The 22,789-nt window shown below is 44.5% G+C and overlaps 1 protein-coding gene across 1 annotated transcript in view; it reads left to right on the top strand.

The window, feature by feature from the left end:
• The window catches only part of LOC131971226 (IQ motif and SEC7 domain-containing protein 1-like), a 228,436-nt gene that overhangs the window by 156,442 nt on the left and 49,205 nt on the right, over positions 1 to 22,789 (top strand). The window contains 1 exon segment of the mRNA XM_059332556.1: positions 21,230 to 21,398. Within this exon segment, the coding sequence (XP_059188539.1) occupies positions 21,230 to 21,398 (169 nt within the window).

The following is a 22,789-nucleotide window of genomic DNA, read 5'->3' as shown; positions in this document are numbered from 1 at the left end:
GTGTTTTAAGAACAACAATCTTGCAATGCACACACGATAAAAAGGGAGTTTATTGTCCTGAAACAGCTCAGAGGGTCCTCGAGTACATGTTGCATTAGTAACACTAGAAGTTTGTTGTTGCATTTTATTTATTACGAACTTTAAAGAAGCTGACAGCAGGAAACACATCACAACGTCATGAAGAAGCGGTTGTTTGATCAGGCGGCATGTTGGCTGACTCCAGAGGGTTAATAACTGGACAAATATGATTGTGATGTAAGTTAACCCTTCACTGGGCAAAGCACTAGAGGTGGGAAAAAAATTGTTACCTCATAGTCTCGCGATATTTTGTGTGGCAATGTTAAATTGATTCCTGGCCGCCAAGTGTCCATATTTAGCTTTCAGACGGCTGTCAATATTTTCACAGTTTTTGAGGCCATAGCAGGCTGACTATTGGGAGTAAACTGGTATCATATGAAGCTAGAAGATGTAGGGCTCCATGTGTCAGGGTATCGTGTTCGAAGTTGTGAAATAACACTGCAGAGTTTGTCTTTTTTCTGTTTGATTCAGAAACATTTTTAGCAGTGAAGCTTGTTGTTTGTGAAAGTTTGATAAAATGCTGCAGTTGTTGTCGTCTATACATGTTTGATATCAGTTCAGTTCAGTTTGACTGAATACTTTGTTGGTCAGTCTGTGGGTTTGACTCTCATTGTGGAAAAATAAAAAGACTGAAGTGAGATGAATACACTGAGAATTTTCTCTGATTGGACAAAGCAATTCTTGACTGAATTTAATTTTGTCGACAGTTAAACACTTAAATCTCAATAATATCATATTGTGACTCAAGTATCAGGATAAAACCATATCTGATGATTCACTCCTTTTCAAAGAACCTTATCTGGTAACTTCAGCAGACACCTTACAGGCGTCCCCTCACTTTCCCTCACACCGTCTGACCAGTCACTACAATAATATTAAGATAATAATAATAATAAGAAGAAGAAGAAGAAGAAGAAGAAGAAGAAAAATAACTCAACTGAACTTGATTTATAACATGGAAAAGAAACACTTTAGGGGTGAAGTATTTTATTGAGCCTGCAGGGCTACAGATCATTACATTACATGACATATGATTTGGCTGTTGCTTTTGTCCAAAGCAACTTACAATAAGTGTATGATTTCCATGTGCTGCTGTGTCACCTCTCACCCAATCACTGCTCTGCCATATCTCATCTGACCCGTCCGGTCTAATTACCTCAGGCTCTCGGCTGAGCAACGAGCCGATCTGATCTAATATGTGGACAATCGGATCCTTTGTCTGTTCTCGTTTCATCACGAACAAATGAGTTCTGAGACGTGAGCGTTCTGCTGCCCGGACACATCACGGCTGACGAGGAGATGGGAGGAGAGGGGTGGAGGCAGGAGGAGGTAGGAGGAGACGAGTGAAGGCAGGAGGAGACAGGAGGAGGCAGGAGGAGGCGGGAGGAGGCAGAAGGGTGGTGTCCATGTGAAAGAAAAGGTGATGAGATAGTTTTATGAGCTGCAGGCTCAGCTCATGAGTCAGTGATGGTCAGACAGGAAACAGAAGGAATCCAGGATCAGTTGGTGCGTTTGGGGCCAAAACGAGTCAAAACCAATCAGATCACAGCTTTTACTTTCTGTTTGAGAGCGGTGAGCCGAGCCTGTGGCACCTGACAGTTCACAGAGAGAGAGAGAGAGGGAGAGAAGGAGGGATCAGGAGGAGAAACCAGCAGAATAAAGCACCTTATGAGGAGCTGAGGAGCAGAGATCCTGCAGTGCTGCAAACGAAGGAACATCATGTCTGACTCCATCCAGGGAGATCATGATATAAGAGGTTTCTTAACATTAGAAACTGGATAGTTTAATACCACAGATTAATATTTACTTGATGTTTTGGTCTAACAATTCAAAGACTGTATGAACACCAGAAACATCAGAAACAGATCAGTTCCTTCTGATTTCAGTCACTCTGCTTCAGATTGGAGGAACGTGTCTTTTATTGGATGTTCTGTTCTGTTCAAGGTCCTCACTCCATCTCATATCATATACATGTAATAGTTTTATAAGAACTGAAGCAGTAAGAGATGTAAGCTTGATTATATCAGATGAGTAATGATACAGATAGAAGATGAATGTGTGGATCATATCACCACACTGCTGTGTTCCTCAGGTGTCACATGACCTGATTAGGTCAGCTGTCTCTGTAAGTGACGTTTGTTGACAGTAAGGAGAATTCAGACTTTTTGCTCTAACCAAACAGTTGTAGCTGCTTACATTTAAACATCTTAACCAAACTGCAGACTGCACTGTGTTCACTGACTGGCTGGGCTTTTATTTTTGTTCTTTTTTTTACTTTTTAATACAACAATGGATGACTATTGAATCGTTCAATATCAAAGGAGAGAGAGATGACACACATGTAGCGGTTGTGAGTAGCAGCTCGTGCCTCCAGGGTTTGGTGCCATTTGGTGCCTGTTTGGACAAGCAGCCTCAGAAAACACAGAAACCCACACAGCAACACACACTCTCTCTCTCTCTCTCTCTCTCTCTCTCTCTCTCTCTCTGGTAAAACGAGGCCTGCCTGAGTTGTCACAGAGTCCCTGTTGTGTCCTAATGTGGAGCGCTGCGAGCCCGCGGGGCGGAGGAGCCGGCCGGGTTGCTGGTTTCAATCCCTCAGACAATCTGGCCCCAGAGGCACCTTCTCTCTCTCCCTCTCTGTCTCTGTCTCCATCTCGCTTTGAGATCTGAGGGACAGATTCAGTTTTTTACGTTCACACGCCGCCACACAGAGACCAGAGACTGAAGATGTTAGAGGGTTCATGTCCTGGAGGAGGTCAAGAGTTCAACAGAATCTCCTGTAGATACAGATATTGTTAAATCTCCTCCCAGTCAGTCCTGTAGCTGTTGAAGAGTTGTCTGGTTGTCTGAGGGAAGGACAGATGATTGAGCACGGCGACACAGTTAACAGAGTTATGTTTTGGTTCATCGCCCAGTTTGGGAAACAGTTTTCTTGATTGAGATCAAAGTCTTGCAGCAGCCGAGTCTCCAGAATAAATGTTGCCATTTTACATCCGTGGAAACCTCAGATACTCACAGAATCAGTCTGCATGGACTAAAGACACTCTCAGTAAAAACAACAGGGTTACTGGGGATTTCCACCGACTTTGCTCCGTCCTCTGCCCAGCGCCAATTCCCACCAGACGCGTAACGGCAGCGTAGCGAGCCAGCCGTATCCCAAGAGCACGTGATCATCCTGAACGCACGGGATACCTCGAGATCCTGTGACAAACTGTATGTATAAAGTAAACAACAACAACAAACAGCTTACATTGCTTCTCTGACGTGGAAGATCTGTTGATCTGGCCATCTATCTTTATAAAAAGAATGTGTTATGTCATAAATGATTGTATGCTGTTCCACTTCAACAATCAGTATCTCCTCATCCGTGTCGCCGACCCTCTGAGTCTGAGATTGCTGATCTGGTGCTTCGGTCATAACATAATGTTGATGTGAAGTAGTTTTAGGCTGCATGAAGTGCGTATTGTGTTTTATTTTGAAAGGGGGTGGAAGTGTATTATGTTGATTCTGTGTCGGATTTCCTGTCCAATTTGGTCCAATTGGCTCTGTTGAGCCTGACGCAGTTTAGCAACGGCTCGCGGTAAAAATAGAAGAGCTACGGATTGATGGCGCTGCAGAGCAGAGTGCCGCAGCTGGGACGCTGCTGAGACATTACGCGGTGCGCCCGGTGGAAATGCTCTCATTGATTAGAGTGCCAGTGATCAGCTACGGTGACCGCAGCGCAGCCATTCGATGCCTGGTGGAAATCAGGCTTTAGGCTAAAAAATCTGATGTTTGCTGGAACGTAAAATGTAAAAAAAAAAATTCTTGCAGCTCAGTCGGATGGAACAACCCGTTCTCATTCCCAAAGCGTAATATACCGACGATTTGTCACACCCCTAGACGTATCATAACTGGCGCAAAGGGTACCCTTCCACGTCTGTGTGAAACGCTCTGGGTTCTCAATTGACTCCAATATAAACCCGCTCGCGGCGCTGAGAAACGCTTAGAGCAGGGGCTTACAGCCGTCTATTCACTCCAATAATATCCCGACCACGGCCCTCCATGACGCTGCCAGCGACAATCTGAATGGAGAACCGAGGACCCTGTGCACGGAAGTATTTTTCTCCCTATTTTAAGGATTTCTTTTAATGACATCGTCAACATTTCTCAACACAAACACATCAAAGTCTCACTGATAATTCAACAATAAAATAGCTTCATGTTGTGGCTCTCAGTATCATTTTTTTCTCCTTCGATTCTGAGAAATAAACTTTTATTCGTTTGTTTTACTGGCGGACATTTCTCTCATTTTTAGTGAAAAAAAAATAAATATTTTGACTTTGTTTCTGCATAAAAATGGATTTTGATTACATTTCTAGCGAGAAATATATGTTTTATTTTCTAAATATTCACTCAGTGAATGTACATAATCACTTTGTGGCGAAGATCTCGCCAGAAAAAGACGATCCGCTGTGTTTTATTTTGAAATCTGTTTTATTTTGTAATCTACCGCGATCATAGCGGATGTGGTCCTATCCTCGCGGATGTGCTGTGCGATCTCATTGAATTGCGCTTCACTGTAAATGGCCCCGACTCTGCTCTCCTGTTTTAGTTAAAATATCTTCATTAAACAAACATTGTTGTCTTTTTTTAGCATAGATAATATACATACAGTGTAATTATTTATTAGACAGTGTGTGATATTCGATATATTGGGTAGAAATAGGTTTTCACAACCCTAATAGGGAAGAACTACAAAACGAGAGGTCTAGGGAGTTGTAGTTTTTTTAATAAAACAGGTTTTTCCCTCAAATTGGAAGTTGGAAATACTTAATTAGTGGCTTTCCAGGGGTTTGAGGGGATCAATCACATTTTTGGCATCAGAATTTAAATATTGTCTTGTTCAATGGGGGATTTGTTATTTTTTCAGCATATCCTAAAGCCCCCCCACTCCCACCCCTTAGTGACTATGCTCACATTATAGTCCATGTCAACACCTTTCTATAACAGTAGGTCTCATGTCTGTAACCCTTTTTGTCTCTTAGTTATAATCATTTAAATATGCCCCAGGGTTAAGGTTCAAAGGTCAATATCTCAAAGTAAGAATATTATAGAACCTTGAAATTGATATATGTTACTCTCCAGGCCAAGACCTTTCCGGTGATGTATTTGGTTTAGCTCTATGACAAAGTTTTATTTTTTCACATCTCGCACTCAGAGCACTCAAAGGGCTGTGGGAATCTAAGTCTGTTAGGGCAGATTTCCAAGGTTTGAAAAAAATAATAAATATAATAATAATAAATTCCCCTTCGTGGAAGGGTACCCTTTGCGCCAGTATGATACGTATAGGGGTGTGACAAATCGTCGGTATATTACGATTTGGGAATGAGAACGGGTTGGATGGAAGGTGACAGATGCTCGAGCTCTGATACTAACACAGAACCAAATCTAATTTAAGAAAGAAAAGCATTTTAACCAAATAACTAAATACTGATGGTGAAACATTTTTTTCTGATGCAACTCTGCATGGAAACAGTGCATTTCAAGCTGCGGGTTGAAGATTTTGTCTGATCAGTCAGATTATTGCTTTGATTATAATCAGGGGAAATTGTTTTGTGAGCGGACTGTGTTCAGATCGAGTCAAAGAGGTTAAACTAATCTGAATCTGATACGAAGAGCTGAGCAGCTTCAGGAAATAAATCTGCTCAAAATTTTGCATTTATTTTGATCGTCGACAATATGGAGCAACCAGAGCTGTCAGATAGAAACAGAGTCTGAGAGACAGTCAGGTCACTGAATCATCTTCCTCCTCTCCCTCTCTCTCTCTCCCTCTCTCTCTCTCCTCCTCCTCCTCCTCCTCTCTCTCTCCTCTTCCTCCTCCTCTCTCTCCCCCTCTCTCTCCTCCTCCTCTCTCCTCCTCTCTTCTCCTCCTCCTCCTCCTCTCTCCTCCTCCTCATCTGTCCTCCTCCTCATCTCTCTCCTCCTCCTCCCTCCTCCACCTCTCTCCCCCCTCTCTTTCCTCCTCCTCTCTCCTCCTCCTGCTCCTCCTCTCTCTCTCTCTCTCATCTCCTCCTCCTCCTCCTCTCTACTCCTCCTCATCTCTCTCCTCCTCCTCCCCCTCTCATCTGTCTGTTCTGTCACATCGCTGCGACTTCACTTCCTGTATGTCATGGCGTGTTGTTTACATGCAGCGAGGAGTCACTGGCTGTTGGGTTCACACACACACACACACACTCCTGCTGCTTCTCGTCTCTAAAACGTAACTTCTGTTTTATTAGTTTTCATTCTGAATAATAACAGAGACGAGCTGCTTCAGACGCTTTAATGTGTATTTTTGTGTAAAGGTTTACTTATTTTTCTGTCCTTTCAATCAGTTCATCAATCTAATATTTCTTTACAGCACCTTTCATACAGCTCAGCTCAGTTTAAATCACCTCACAGATAAAAAAAGATCAATAGAAAAGAGAAAAGCAGTCGTAGATCTGTGCTCACAAGACAATATAAAGGATTAAAAAAGTAATAAAATAGATTAAATGCTATAATAATAAAAGTAATAGTAGTAAAACATAATGGAATAAAAACTAGAGAAGATAAATTAAAAACAATAAAAAATGAAGACAAAAGAAAAGAGAATGCAATATATTTAAAGCTATATCAGTAATAATAATAAAGTGTTTAAATAAGAGCTGGACTAAAACTTTACAACATGAAGGAAGTGAATGAAATAAAAAGAGTTAATAATGTCAAAAAAACTTTTTTTGTCGATTTCCATCACAGATTTCGGTGATTAAGTTTTGACCGCAGAAAAAGTATTATTATTATTATTATTAATAATAACAATAATAATAATAATAATAATAATAATAATTGAATTCAATTAAAACGCAATAAATAAATGATAAAATTAAATACAAATGTAAATACAATAAATAATAATAGTGTTGTTGAAATAAAATAAAAATATAATAATTAAACACAAAACTTTTTATTTTTTACAATGCATTTTTATAAATCTGGGCTGCTTTCTTTGCGTTATAATTTGTTTTTGTCAATGACAGTTTTCAGATTTATTTCTGAACGTCTCTGTCAGGGATTTACCATGTAACATGATGTTTAACATGATGAAACACAAAGGCCGGAGCAGAAAGCTGCAGAACAAACAGACTAAATATGAAATGAAAGATGTTTGGAACGACTCTTGGTGTGTTATAAATGTGGAGGTGGAGCTGAGAATGTGCAGCTTCCTGCAGGAGCATGACGAGAATATTTCAGGAGGCTGCTGTCGTGGGCAGACTGACGCTTTATACTCCGCACAGAGGCGGCCTGTGTGTGTGTGTGTGTGTGTGTGTGTGTATGTCTGTGTGTTACTGACAACATGTGAGCGCTTCGGTGTGTGTTTGGACTGTTTGTGCACAACCTGCCATCATTGCTTTGACACTGTAACCCACATAAATCGGATAGATTTCCAATCTGTGTGTGTGTGTGTGTGTGTGTGTGTGTGTGTGTGTGTGTGTGTGTGTGTTGTTGTTGTTGGTTAGCGCCGCTGGCTATGAACGCAGAATAACAAACACAAAGTGTGTGTGTTTACGAGAAAATTAGATTTACAGCTGAAAGGAAGGAGAACCTCCAAGAAATGTAAATATGAGACGCCGTGCGTGCATGCGTGCGTGCGTGTGTGAATGTGTGCATGTGTGCGTGCGTGCGTGCGTGCATGTGTGCGAAGCAGCAGCTCTTGTGCAGCTTCTAATTCACTGTCCTGCAGTAACACGGTCTATATACTCTGTATATACTGGAGCATGGTGCGCCTAATTTACTTTATTACACTGTATTAAAACATAAGAGTCAGTGCCAGCAGAGAGTGATGTGTTTGATGTTTATGGTTTCTCTGGAGGAAAGTGTAATGATGCATTCAGGGGCTCAGATATTATTAAGGTCATTGTTTTGCATCCTGACTGCTCTCGTTCACTGTTCAGCCTATAAGTTAGAAAAGTAGAATCATGAGATGATTTCTGATGTTCGGGTCACCTGAAGTTTGCTGGCTGACCTCAGAGAGCTGCAGCCTGCCAACCCAACGCTCAGTGCACAGCCGGGGGATAAATCAAACACACCTCACCTCAGATCAACCCTGCAGCTGGCTCAGCCTCCACTGGACAGGAGGAGAGGAGAGGAGAGGAGAGGAGAGGAGAGGAGAGGAGAGGAGAGGAGAGGAGAGGAGAGGAGAGGAGAGGTTTTCAAAATCCCTTTATTGCACTATTTCAGGGATACACCAGATCATTTTTCACCACATCATTTCAGCGGAAAATATACAGAATGAAATACAGCCAGTGAACCAAACAATAACCATATATTAAAAATTGATGATCAGCTCCTCATCCCTCCCCACGGAGCACAGAACCTCCCCAACAGCCCACATGTGGCTAAAATCCTGCACATTATCCATTACACTATAGTAGGTGTGTTCCACCTTGAGTCTGGCTTTCACCAGTCCTGCTAGAACCGAAACCGGTTCCACACATCAACATCCTGGACCTGGTTCCTACGGGTTAGCCATATAGCCAACTTAGCAGCATCGGACAAGAAGTTCAGCAGAAGGTGCACAGCCTTCTTCTGGACAGAGTACTTGGGGCCAAAAATAAATAAACAAAAAGAAAACTCCTCCCCAAAACCCTCAAACCAACTTTTTAAAAGGTCAAACAAGGCTGACAGACGAGGACATTCAACAAACAGATGTTCCAGTGTCTCTGGTTTAGAACAAAAAACACACCCCTCCCCCAGCTCCGGATCAAGGTGCGCTCTGTACCTGTTTGTAGCTATCGCGCCGTGTACAACCCTCCACTGGAGGTCTGCTGTCCACTTCTCAACGGGCAGCTTGTACAGGCAACGCCAACTGCCTTTCGGGGAAGAGTCTGGACCAAAAAAAAACGTCCACCTCGACTCCTTTACTCCTTGCAAGGGCACAATGTTCAATGTAAATGTAAATTTCTGCTTTTCCTGCATCCTGAAACTTTCCAAGGCGAAGGTTTTTGAAAGAAAGCAGCTGGCCTCCTCCTTCCTGCCAGTTCCCCACAGCAGGAGCAATGGACAACACAGGAAAACTGTAATTACTGTTCTCGATCCACTGATCATGCAGGGTGGCATCCTCAGCAAAAGCTCTCAGGGGCCGTGGCAGGGCGGCACAGAGCTCTCTCACCACTCTGTTCACCAGCCTGAGAGAAGAGATGGTACAGTCGGCTCCACATTGATTGCAGATGGTTTCATCAAATGGCCCAACTTGGTGTATCCGGCCTCTCTCAGACTGTTCTGAGAGACTGTTCTCTCTGGCAGACTCAAGTACATGAGTCTTTAATCGGTCATTGAAGAACAGTGGTTCCTCAAATACCCACATTCCAGGAATTTCATTCCCAGATCTTATTGTCTTTACTGCCTGCCAAGCCTGCAAGACTGAGGAGTAAAAAGGTGTCAGCGCAGTAAGGTCCACCTTAGTGAGCTGCAAAAGAAAGAGCTGCTTGTCGTAGCCCAACCTGCCAGCTCGCCTTAGCAGGAGTTTGGCTGTGTCCAGCCAGCTTGGGCCACAGTCATAGAGGATTTTTTTTCGCTGTCTGCAGTCTAAAAGTTGCAATCTTTGCTTGAATGTTCAAGTGCCTGTCCACCTTCCGCCACAGGCAAGTAAAGGACTGCCGCCCTGACCCAATGCCGACCAGACCAGAAGAAATCCACAATTTCCCTTTGAATATCATCCATTAGACCTCTAGGTGGCGTCAACACAAGAAGTCTATGCCAAAGGGTCGAGGCAACCAAATTATTGGTAACCAGAACTCTTCCTCTATAGGACAGCTGGGGTTGCAACCATTTCCACTTAGTTAACCGAGCGCACACTTTTTCCTTCACTCCCTCCCAGTTCTTTGCTTGAAAACCCTCAGTCCCCAAAAACACCCCCCAACACTTTCAAGCCCTCCTTTCCCCAATCAAGCGCACCGGGCAGAACGGGCACAGCCTTGTCCCGCCACTGTCCAACCAACAAAGCCTCGCTTTTTGCCCAGTTTACCCGAGCAGAAGAGGCCCTCTCATACAAGGAAAGGGTTCCCTGCAAACACTGTATATCTGCTTGGCTGGATACAAAAACATTAACATCATCAGCATATGCAGACACCATATAAGGACACTCAAGTTCACCGCACAGAGATAGCCCCCTGAGCCGACCTCTTAACATGCAGAGCAAGGGCTCAATAGCCAGGCTATATAGTTGTCCTGATAGAGGACAACCCTGTCGAATCCCTCGCTCCACAGAAATTGGCCGACTCAGCCCAGCACCCATTTTCACCATACATTGTGCACCCCTATACAGCAAACTCACCCAAGACAAAAACCCATCACCAATACCAAATGCCCTGAGTGTGGAAAACAAATACAAGTGGTCCACCCTGTTGAACGCTTTCTCCTGATCTAAGGACACTATCCCAGCGTCGACACCCTGTAGTCTACATATGTCAATAACATCACGCATGAAAAATACATTGTGCATAATAGATTGGTCGGGAACACAGTAAGTTTGTTCAGGCTGTACAATAAACTCCAGAATGTTTTTGTACCTGTTGGCCAAGGCACTGAAGTAATCACTGACTTTTACAGATTTTTTAAAAGTCTCATCCAGAAATTGATTTATTTCTTCCAGTGAGTAAAGATCTGTGGTCCTAGTGGATATTTCACCTACTGAGATTGTGTCTGACTCAGAGTCATACTCCATGTCATCTGCTTCCCCTGACACCTGGCTGCTGAAAGCACCCTGTCCATCTCCAGTGACCTCACTGTTTTGTGTGTCTGCAACACTTTTAGATGTTTCCTCAACCTGTTCAACCTGAGCTTCAGCTGCACACTGAGGGCTGCTCAGATTTTCTGCAGCCACCTCAGCCTGCTGCCTCTCAGGTTGGCTCTCTTCCTCCCTGTCTACATTGTTTTTGGACAGCTCACCAGTAGCGCCGGCCGCGCTACTGACCTCGGGTCCGCTGGGCCGGACCGCGGCACCCCCGGCCGCGACACCACCACCGGCCGCGGGCCCTGCTCCACCACTGGTAGCGGCGGCCGCAGCGGCACCAGCCGCAGGACCGGTAGCCGCAGCGGCGGCTGCAGCCTCGGCATCACTGCCGTGAGCTGCCGCCTGCTGTTTGTGCGGACAGGTGTAGCGCTTATGACCCATATCACCACATTCAAAACACTTCAACTGCCCCGAGCTGGCATACACCATGTAGGAACGGTCACCATGTTTAACTCTAAAGGGCGAGTCCAAAAACATGAAGACCTGCCGCCTCAGAGACTGGACATGTTTCAGTTTGGGTTCCTTACACCCCAAACTCACCGTTCTGAAGCCGCTGGCGAACTTCCCAAACCTCCGCAGCTCATTCTCCAGCAGCTCGTTAGGAATGAACGGCGGAACACCGGATACGGTGATCCGCGTGGAGGGAGCAGTCAGCGGGGACACCTGCACAAACAACTCCCTGACAAACACTCCACTTTGCACCAGCAGATGAACAAGAGGCTCACCAGCTTTGTTCATCCGTGATGCAAAGCAGAGGTTGTCATGTCCCACCTGCTCACCGGCAGCCAAAAGAACCTCCTCCACACTAACGCTGCTATCCGGCGGGACTATTCGCACTCCCTGTCGGATAGACGGAGGTGGCGTCTCGGTGGACGCCATTCCTCCCAAAACCACCAGACAAACCACCGATTAGTCGGTCACTCAGTAAAAAGTATCAAAAAAGCTTACCTGATCATGCACATACAGGTGAAAATCTGATAACAGGGACAGCAAACAATTCAAAGCTCCGCGCCACTCACACACACATCCACCACCACCAACCACTCACGCACACCGGAAACGGAAACGAGGAGAGGAGAGGAGAGGAGAGGAGAGGAGAGAAAGATAGTGAAAGAAGGAGGAAAAGAAGAAAGGAGGAGAGAAGGAAAGGAAAGAGGATAATAAATGTAAAGGAGAGGAGATAAGGGAAAGGAAAGGGAGTGACGAAGGGAGGATGAGAGGAAAATAAGGGAAGATAGAGAATGAGAGGAGCAGGGAATGCTGAACAAATGGAGGTGAGTCGCATAAAAAGATGAAACAAGAAGATGAAGATGAGTGAAGTAAAAAGGTGACAAAAGGAAAGGAAAGGAAAGAGGGAAGAGGATGGAAGAGGAGAGGAAATAAAGGGAAAAGAAAGGAAGATAGGAGGAGAGGATGAAAGTGGAGTTAAAGATGAGGGGAGGAAAAGAAGGAAAAGGAGAAAAGACGATGACGATGGAGAGGTGAAGAAAATATTGAAGAGGAGAAGGGAGACAGAAAAAAGAAAGGGAAGAGGGAAGGAGAATGTGAAAGAGAAGAAAAGAAAAGAAAAGCAGAGAATAGGAAAGAGAGGAGGAAAGGATGGAAAGGACAGGAGATGAGTAAAGGAGTAAGGAGGAGGAGAGAGGAGAAAAAAGAAAGGAAAGATGACATTATAGGAGGAAAAGACAGTTAGTAGAGGAAAGAGGGAGGGGGAGAGGACATAAGTTGAAGGAAGGGAATGAGGAGGAAGAGGAGAGGGGAAGAAGGGAGGAGAGGAGCACAGAGGTGGAGGAGGAAGAGAATGGAAAGAAAGAAGAAGAGGAGAGGAAAGAAAAAGACAGGAGAGGTGAATGGTGGGAGGAAGAGAGAAGAGGAGGAGAAAGGAAAGAGGAGAAAAAGAAGACAAAGGAGAAGAAGAGGAAAGAGAGTGATAAAAGAGAGGAGGAGGAGGAGAGGAGAATGGAGGTGAGTTAGCAGAAAGAGGAAGACGAATGAGAGGGAAGGAGAGGAGGAGAGAAAGTGAGAAGATAAGATAAAAAAGAGATGGAGGGAGGAGGAGGTGGAGAAGGAGGCGAGAGGAAATGATGGAGTGATGGAGGAGGAGGAAAAAGATGACAAGGAATAGAGACAGTTAGCAATTATCCAGAGTTCCATTCCTCTAAGATTTTACTGCAGAGCTGCACAGGGATTTATGAGAGAGAGAGAGACAGAGTGTGTGTGTGTGTGTGTGTGTGTGTGTGTGTCTGTGTCTGTGTGTGTGTGTGTGTGTGTGTGTGTGTGTGTGTGTGTGTGTGTGTGAGATAGAGAGAGAGAGAGAGATTTTAATACATCCAAGTTTAGGGTCGTAAATACAACGTCATCCAGGAATAATGTCTTTAGCTTGTTCTGCACACACACGCGCGTGCACGCACACACACACACACACACACACATACATCTAGTGTCTCCCACACACTCATGCTGGGTCTCTCTCTCTCACACACACACACACACACACACACACACCGTGTTAGCCATGAGTCACCGTCATGTGACTCTGTGTGTGTGTGTGTGTGTGTGTGTGTGTGTGTGTGTGTGTGTGTGTGTGTGCTGGGGTCGGTGCCAGCTTCACAGGTGTCTTAGATTAACACTGAAGAGCCCCTTTGATGTTGACACAGACACACACACACACTCTAATGAAGCCCGTCACACAGATTCCTCTCCTCCTCCTCTTCTTCTTCTCCTCTCGTCTCCTCCGTCGTTCATCAATTAATTAATTGATCCTCTATCAGTCTCTGACAGTAAAGAGTCTCACAGGAAGTTGAAGCAGCGATCAGCTGATCCGGTTTCATCCGGTTGGATACGAACCTTTCCTTCATCATTAGATGTTTCTGCAGTTGATTCTCTCATCTCTTCTTCCTTTGGTTCTCTGCGTTCTCACCTGCAGAGAACCAGCTCTGAGAACCAAGACCCCCATTTAGAGGGGCAGAGTTCTTCTTTGGTCACCAGAGTTGGTTTGAGCATTCACAGCAGCGTAAGAATGAAGCTGTGACACACAAAATGAGTCTAAACAAGCTGCAGACTGCATCTATAGCACAAAGTGTACATTTTTTAAGTATTTTAGTCGTGAATTTGTGATTTTTTTGGGTTGTAAATTTGGGTTTTTTCGTCATAAATTCATGATTTCTTTCTCTTGTAAATTTGTAATTTTTTTTCTCTTAAATTGTGATTTTTTTTTCTCTTAAATTTATGTTATTTTTCTCATAAATTCATGACTTTAGTTGTCCTAAAATTGGTGACGGTGACAGTGATGTTTGTGAACGATAAACTCTTGCTATTGATATCTGTTGCATAAATCCACAACTCGCAACAACGTCTTCTGTTGTTGGACGTATTGTGTCTCCTGCTGTTGGACGTGTTGTGTCTCCTACTCTTGGAAATGCTGTGTCTCCTGCAGTTGAACGTGTTGTGTCTCCTGCTATTGGACGTGTTGCGTCTCCTGCTGTTGGACGTGTTGTGTCTCCTGCTGTTGGATGTGTTGTGTCTCCTGTTGTTGGACGTGTTGTGTCTCCTGCTGTTGGACGTGTTGGACGTATTGTGTCTCATGCTGTTTGACGTGTTGGATGTGTTGTGTCTCCTGTTATTGGACGTATTGTGTCTCCTGCTGTTGGACATGTCTTCTGTTGTTGGAAGTGTTGTGTCTCCTGCTATTGGACATGTCTTCTGTTGTTGTACGTATTGTGTCTCCTGCTGTTGGACGTGTTGTGTCTCCTGCTGTTGGACATGTTGTGTCTCCTGCTCTTGGGAGTGTTGTGTCTCCTGCTGTTGGACGTGTTGTGTCTCCTGCTGTTGGATGTGTTGTGTCTCCTGCTGTTGGATGTATTGTGTCTCCGGCTGTTGAACGTGTTGTGTCTCCTACTGGTGGATGTGTTGTGTCTCCTGCTCTTGGGAGTATTGTGTCTCCTGCTGTTGGACGTGTTGTGTCTCCTGCTGTTGGACATGTTTTGTCTCCTGCTGTTGGATATGTCTTCTGTTGTTGGACGTGTTGTGTCTCCTGCTATTGGACATGTCTTCTGTTGTTGGACGTGTTGTGTCTCCTGCTATTGGACATGTCTTCTGTTGTTGGACGTATTGTGTCTCCTGCTGTTGGACGTGTTGTGTCTCCTACTCTTGGAAGTGCTGCGCTCCTGCAGTTGAACGTGTTGTGTCTCCTGCAGTTGGACGTTTTGTGTCTCCTGCTGTTGGACGTGTTGTGTCTCCTGCTGTTGGATGTGTTGTGTCTCCTGTTGTTGGACGTATTGTGTCTCATGCTGTTTGACGTGTTGGACGTGTTGTGTCTCCTGTTATTGGACGTGTTGTGTCTCCTGCTGTTGGACATGTCTTCTGTTGTTGGACGTGTTGTGTCTCCTGCTATTGGACATGTCTTCTGTTGTTGTACGTATTGTGTCTTCTGTTGTTGGACGTGTATGGAAGAATTATCCTATCTTTATTCAAGAGCGTAGATTTTCAGTTTGAGAGCATAATTTGTCTTTCTCATGCTCAGATTTGTTCTCCTCATGCTCACATTTTGCGCTCGCACTCCGTCAGGGCGGGTATATGGTCTGTTTGTAAAACTGCTTCTCTCTTAAAATACACCAATTGACCATATTAGCCAGCTATTTGAATCGTCACCTATTTAAGACGCAGCATATTTATGTAGAATTAATCTTAAGTAGTCCTAAAAAGAGTTATCGTAGTTTAGATTATATATATATATATTTTTTTTAATTATTATTTATATATATATCTATTTATTGTTTTTTATTTTTCACCTGTTCAGTGGTGTCACGATAGTCCTGTGGTGAAGGACGCTACCATCTGATGCATTTTAAACCATGGGACGCCGGTTCGCATCCCGTCTGCTGCACTCTTGCTGCATGTCTTATTATGATTTACATTTTTAATTGATAAATTAATCTAACAGTAATACAATCCGTGTAACCAGCTGCTTCTCTTATTGAAACGTTTAACAAGAGATGATGGGTAAATAGACTTGGCTACGTGATTTAAAAAAGTATAATGAAAAATACGCTATGATGATGATAATGATTTGAGGATAACATTGGTGCGTGTAATGCAGTGTATCACCGTCCTATTTACGCGGTCAAAGCCAGGGAGCGCGTAATTAGGCTAATGTTGGTAATACTTTCACTTTCACAAGAAGGAGACTTTGAGCAGGATTCGGAGCGCGGCAGCGAATGAATGGGAGACAGATGGATGGCCAAAGACCTCAAGTAAGTTCATTGCTAAATGTTGCTACAACTCAAAACACATCGACCATATACAGTAGTTTCAATAACAGTACCGTAATCATTTTGACACTCGTACTTATCAACATATATAGCGGGCCTTCATTGTAACATGTACAATGAAAGTACAATAATTGGCAACGTATGATCGTACCAGAGGCAGGTCGGCACACATAATGATGCGCGAGCTGAAGGGAATCCCCGCTGACGTCACTTCATTCATAATGAGTTGCTGTCCCTAGTGCCGACAAAGGCCCGCTACATATGTTGATAAGTACGAGTGTTTTGAGTTGTAGCAACATTTAGCAATGAACTTACTTGAGGTCTTTGGCCATCCATCTGGTCTCCCATTCATTCGCTGCCGCGCTCCGAATCCGGCTCAAAGTCTTTTTCTTGTGAAAGTGAAAGTATTACCAACATTAGCCTAATTACGCGCTCCCTGGCTTTGACCAGGGAGCGCGGTATTGTGTCTCATGCTGTTTGACGTGTTGGACGTGTTGTGTCTCCTGTTATTGGACGTGTTGTGTCTCCTGCTGTTGGACATGTCTTCTGTTGTTGGACGTGTTGTGTCTCCTGCTATTGGACATGTCTTCTGTTGTTGTACGTATTGTGTCTTCTGTTGTTGGACGTGTTGTGTCTCCTGCTGTTGGACATGTTGTGTCTCCTGTTCTTGGGAGTGTTGTGTCTCCTGCTGTTGGATGTGTTGTGTCTCCTGCTGTTGAATGTATTGTGTCTCCTGCTGTTGGACGTGTTGTGTCTCCTACTGGTGGATGTGTTGTGTCTCCTGCTCTTGGGAGTGTTGTGTCTCCTGCTGTTGGACGTGTTGTGTCTCCTGCTGTTGGACATGTTTTGTCTCCTGCTGTTGGACATGTCTTCTGTTGTTGGACGTGTTGTGTCTCCTGCTATTGGACATGTCTTCTGTTGTTGGACGTATTGTGTCTCCTGCTGTTGGACGTGTTTTGTCTCCTGCTGTTGGACGTGTTGTGTCTCCTGCTGTTGGATGTGTTGTGTCTTCTGCTGTTGGATGTGTTGTGTCTCCTGCTGTTGGACGTGTTGTGTCTCCTATTGGTGGATGTGTTGTGTCTCCTGCTCTTGGGAGTGTTGTGTCTCCTGCTGTTGGACGAGTTGTGTCTCCTGCTCTTGGGAGTGTTGTGTCTCCTGCTGTTGGACGTGTTGTGTCTCCTGCTGTTGGATGTGTTAATAATAATAATAATAATAATGATAATACATTTTATTTGGAGGCACCTTTCTTGGCACTCAAGGACACCGTACAAAAGGATAGAGAAGAAACCGCAATAAAATACAATAAAATACGCAGAATGAATAACAATACAATACAATACAATAGATATATTGGACAGGGTAAAAGTCATCAAAGGGAATAAGCAGTTTTAAACAGATGTGTTTTGAGTAGTGATTTGAAATGGGGGAGTGAGTCAATGTTCCTGAGTTGGGGTGGTAGTGAGTTCCAGAGGCGGGGAGCAGAGCGGCTGAATGCTCTGCTCCCCATGGTGGTGAGACGGGTGGAGGGGACAGACAGGTGTATTGAGGAAGAGGATCTGAGGGAGCGGGAGGGAGTGGGAACATGGAGGAGGTTGGACAGATATGGGGGGCGAGGTTGTGGATAGCCTTGAAAGTTACCAGGAGGACTTTGTATTGAATCTGGAACTGAACCAGGAGCCAGTGGAGCTGTTGGAGAACAGGGGTGATGTGGTGGATAGAGGCAGTTCTTGTGATGATGCGGGCAGCTGAATTCTGGACCAGTTGAAGCTTATGGAGTGATTTGTGAGGGAGGCCAAAGAGGAAAGAGTTGCAGTAATCCAGACAGGAAGTGACGAGGCTGTGGACGAGGATGGCAGCAGTGTGGGGGGTAAGGGAGGGGCGGAGGCGATTGATGTTTCGTAGATGGAAGTAGGCAGACCGGGTAATGTTGTTGATGTGGGATTGAAAGGACAGTGTACTGTCAAGGATGACACCCAGACTCTTAACCTGGGGGGATGGTGAAACAGAGGAGTCGTCAATGTTGAGGGAAAAGCTGTCGGTTTTGGATAGAGTGGATTTTGTGCCAATGAGGAGAACCTCTGTTTTATTACTGTTTAGTTTAAGGAAGTTTGAGGTGAACAAGGTTCTTATTTCCCTGCAATCGGTGAGGGAGGTGGGCGGAAGAGAGGACGAGGGTTTAGTGGTGAGGTAGAGCTGGGTGTCATCGGCTGAGGTGCTGAGGTGAGGCAGTGATCCGAGGTTCTGGTGGATGTTCTTGATTTTTTTCTGTGAAAAATGACATAATGGCATTGCAGGAGGAGGAGGTTGTGTATAAGTGAGGGGGGAGAGAGTCCTGGGGTTTGGTGATATTGTTGAGTAGGGAGAACAGTGACTTTGAGTTTCCTTCATTTGTAGTGATTAAACTGGAGTAGTAGTGGGTTTTTGTGCTGGCAATGGAGTCCTTACAGCATAAGATGTGGTTATTGTACATTTCTTTGTGTATGGTGAGACCAGTTTTCCTGTGGAGTCGTTCAAGTTGCCGACCTTTGGATTTCATGAGACGAAGATCGGGGGTGAACCAGGGGGCGGAGATGGTGAAGGAGACAGATCTGTTTTTTAACGGAGCAAGAGAGTCAAGAATATTGTGGAGTGCATTGTTGTAATGACAAACCAGATCATCAGGAATGGACAGATTATGGATGTCAAGGAGGCCGGAGGAGTGAATTTTGAAGTGAGAGTGGCGGGGTTAATATTCTTTATATTCCGGTGAGAAATGAGGCGTGGTGTTTTGGAGATGGAGAGAGTGAGTTTCACTGTAAATGAGAGGAGAAAGTGGTCAGTTATGGGGAGATCATCAGCGGTTACGTCCAGAGGGGTGTGACACCAGAGCAGCAGATTAGGTCCAGAATATGTCCTTTAGAGTGTGTGGGAATAGTGGTGTGTTGCTGTAATCCAAAACTCTCTAGGCAGGATGTGAAGTCTTTGGTAAGTGGCAGATTGGTATTGTCCATGTGGATATTGAAATCCCCCAGCAGTATAATGTTGGTGAGTGAGAGGATAGATGGGTGAGGAAAGCAGCAAAGTCAATTAAAAAGTCACTATTGGGTTTTGGGGGATGGTAGACAGTAGCAATGATGGTTGGAGTGAGACCCGACAGCTTACAGACAGACGACTCAAACGTGGTGGAGACTGGCACAGGTACTGGTGAGACTTTCCAGGTTGACAGGTGTAAACAAACTCACGAGGAGTGGATTCGTTCAGCTGGGAGTAGTCCTGGGGCTGTTGCCATGTCTCGGTTAAACAGAGAAAGTCTAGCTTACGGTCTGTGATGATGAGATGTCCCTTGCCTGTCAGTGAGCGGATGTTGAGCAGAGCGAAGTTGAGTGGAGAGCTGTCACAGTTGGTGGTGATGGCGGGCTAACACGCTGTGGTCGACAGCCCAGCTGGTGGAGTGTGGAGGGCGACGAGTCCGGCGTCGGGAACTGAACCAGATGGACTTTATTGGGGCTGGAAGATGATGTCCGGGTGGAGGTGAAGAGCCTCCTTTTGGCGAGCAGCGGCAGCTAGTTGCGCCAGTGTTCACTCGTCGGCAATGACAGATGTCTCGAATCAAAGACCCAGTTCCGGACTAAACACGGGTACAGAGAGGAAGACTGGGACTGGTGTTGTGTCTCCTGCTGTTGGACGTGTTGTGTCTCCTGCTGGTGGATGTGTTGTGTCTCCTGCTCTTGGGAGTGTTGTGTCTCCTGCTGTTGGACGTGTTGTGTCTCCTGCAGTTGGACGTGTTGTGTCTCCAGCTGTTGGACGTGTTGTTTCTCCTGCTGTTGGATGTGTTCTGTCTCCTGTTGTTGAACGTGTTGTGTCTCCTGCTGTTTGACACGTTGGACGTGTTGTGTCTCCTGCTGTTGGACATGTTGTGTCTCTTGCTGTTGGACGTGTTGTGTCTCTGCTGTTGGTGTTGTGGTTCAGAGACATCTCCTGCAGACCTGCGTTGGATCTTTGAGTTCCTGTTGGACCAGTCTCTGTCCCCTCTGTCCTCTGTCCTCATCGAGGCTCTCTGGATATTTTCTCTGTAACTCCAGATGTTGTTAGATCAGCAGTTCATCATTCAGAGTCTCTTAAATCTTCTTTCTTCCGTTCTGATGCTCTGTGACCTTCAGCAGCTCGTCTTCATGTCTACCTGAGCTGCTGTGTTGTGATTGGCTCACTAGATATCTCGGTTATGTCACTTAAACAGGTGTACCTAATGTAGTGGCCTTGTTGAGTTCTTCTGATATCTCATGGGTTATTTTTGATCTGCTGTGATTGTGGACAGCCATTGTCCTCAGTGACAGGTGAACAGATGTTTCTGTCGCCTGTCAGTCAGCTCCACCTTCTCTTTCTGTATCCTGTCACTTTATTATTATTCCCCTTTTCTGCTCCTGCACTAAATCAGCTTGTCTGTTATCATATCTTCCTTTATTAATTTCTTACTAGTTTCTTATCCTCTTTCCCTTCTTCCTCCTGAGTGTTTTGTTGTTTGTTTGTTGTCAATTTTTGTAAATTGCACCATCACATACACCCACAGATATATCAGCTGACAGATATGATCAACCGATCTAAGGTCTGTCAGTATCAGTGTATCTGCCGTCTGATATATGCTGATATGAAAACATTTTTACACAATATATAACGCAGAAAATGTTGCTTGGCTTGATTCAGAAATGCTATTCATTGTTTTATTCTTTTTTTAACAGTAATGAGTTGTATTTTATTCCTATTTATTCTTTATTTTCTTAATAATCATTTATGGAATGGCTGACAGTGTAATAAACTGTTTGTATGAGGTATAATAATGTTAAATATTATTTTATGTTAATGAAAGTAAAGTCTCTGGGGACATCAGCAGAGTGGTGAAAAAAATCGCTGCACAATCCGCATAACAAAGGTTTATTTTCATTCCGTCATATCAGTTATTGATGATTTTTCCTCTGAAATCAGTCTGCTCTCCTCCTCCAGCCTGATCTGCTTCTGTGTCTGTTTCAGGAGAAGAATTACAGGAAATAAACATGTAATTGATCCTGCAGATTAATAACCCTCTCTCTCTCTATCTCTCTCTCTCTCTAAGTGTGGAGGGCGACCCTCAGTGTCCGGAGGCTCTCACTTTTTCTGACTCGTCCTTCGGCCACCCGCCTCCCTTCCACCGCTACAGCAACAGCTCCCTGACCAGCCCCTGTGACCCCTACAGCTCCAACTCCTCTAGCGGGCCCCTGGGAGCCTCCCACACACACACACAGGTACTGACATACACACACACACACACACACAGGAGAGGCTGTTTACACAGAGCAGAGAGGAGAGGAGGCAGGAGCCTGGAAACACGACAATACTTAAATATGTATAATATGTGGAGATAAACAGTTTTTTTTACAACATTCAGGACACTTTTGGGCACTTGGAAAAGTGTTTATATATAAATTCTGTTTTATTACAATTTCAAAAAAATTATTTATCAGAGAAATTAAACTTTATTTCTGATTTCTGTCATTCTAACTGTTATTCTGCACAAAGACATTTTTGAGTTGTTCTAACTGTGCTGATTCCATAGAGTTGCAGGATTTATAGATTATTATTAATCTTAGATTTATGGAGATTTTATATATTTCAGTGAAACATGAAGACACAGAGAAGAGAATGTAACCCTGATACTTTTGTACTTTTGCTTCAGAAAGTTTTAAAGCAGGCCTTTTCCTTCTCAGTGTGGTTTTGGTACTTTAGGATGTGGTTGGTCTGTCAGGCTGCCTGCTCGCTGCTCGGCGGCGGGCCAGGCTGTGCGTCTGGTTTGGAGGTTGTTTTGGAGGTCAGCGGCACAGAAACACACAAACTTCAGCAGGAGTCCAATGTGAACCCTGAAGCTCCCGACAGAGCAGAGAGTCATTAAGAACATGTAGCCAGAGCGAGATCCAGAGTTCAGGGAGCTAAAGTTGTGTTTTACTTAATTCTTCCTCTACCAGGGACGCAGAGGAAACACTCAGCAGACAGCCAGCCTCTCCAGGATAAATACACTTTAAAAATCTGAAATTATTAATGAGCTGCCTCCCCCTTGTAGTGGCAAATTAAGACAGCTCACAGCCCCAAGGTCAGATTAGATGAGCAGCGAGCCTCCAAACTTGCCAATAACATATACACCAAAATCTTCCCCAAACTCTAAGACTCAAAAATTACAGAATCAAAACAGTAGCAGGAGATTGGTTCAGAGGTTCATGCAGCAGAGTTTTATTCTTGCAAACGTCAAGAGATCAAAACTCAGCGAGTTCCCTGGTTGCAACCACAGGAGACTGAATAAATAGCGTCAAAACATCAGTTTATATGTCATACAATCTTCCTTTTTCTCGTTCTTTCATTGGTGGGCTCTCCCAGGCCCCCCTCTCACTAATATGTATCCTTGTAAACATAAGATATGGTTAACACCGAGTAGGTGATCATACTACTGTGTTTTCTTTGCTAGAGTGGGGTGAGGCTATCAGGCGATGGCTGGGTTCATTTTGCTTGTTTTCATCTGTGGAGGACTGAAATTTCTGCTGGTGTCAGCATTTTTACCTTCTTTGTTACCTTATATGGGCAAGACTTCCTGTGTGTTGTTACTAATACCGGATGAGAGTTGGGTTCATTTTTCTTTCAGAATAAT

Source organism: Centropristis striata, chromosome 5 (assembly GCF_030273125.1).
Source record: "Centropristis striata isolate RG_2023a ecotype Rhode Island chromosome 5, C.striata_1.0, whole genome shotgun sequence".
Taxonomy (NCBI): domain Eukaryota; kingdom Metazoa; phylum Chordata; class Actinopteri; order Perciformes; family Serranidae; genus Centropristis; species Centropristis striata.
The sequence above is the reverse complement of the archived record's forward strand: the minus strand, read 5'-3'. Positions and strand labels throughout refer to the sequence as shown.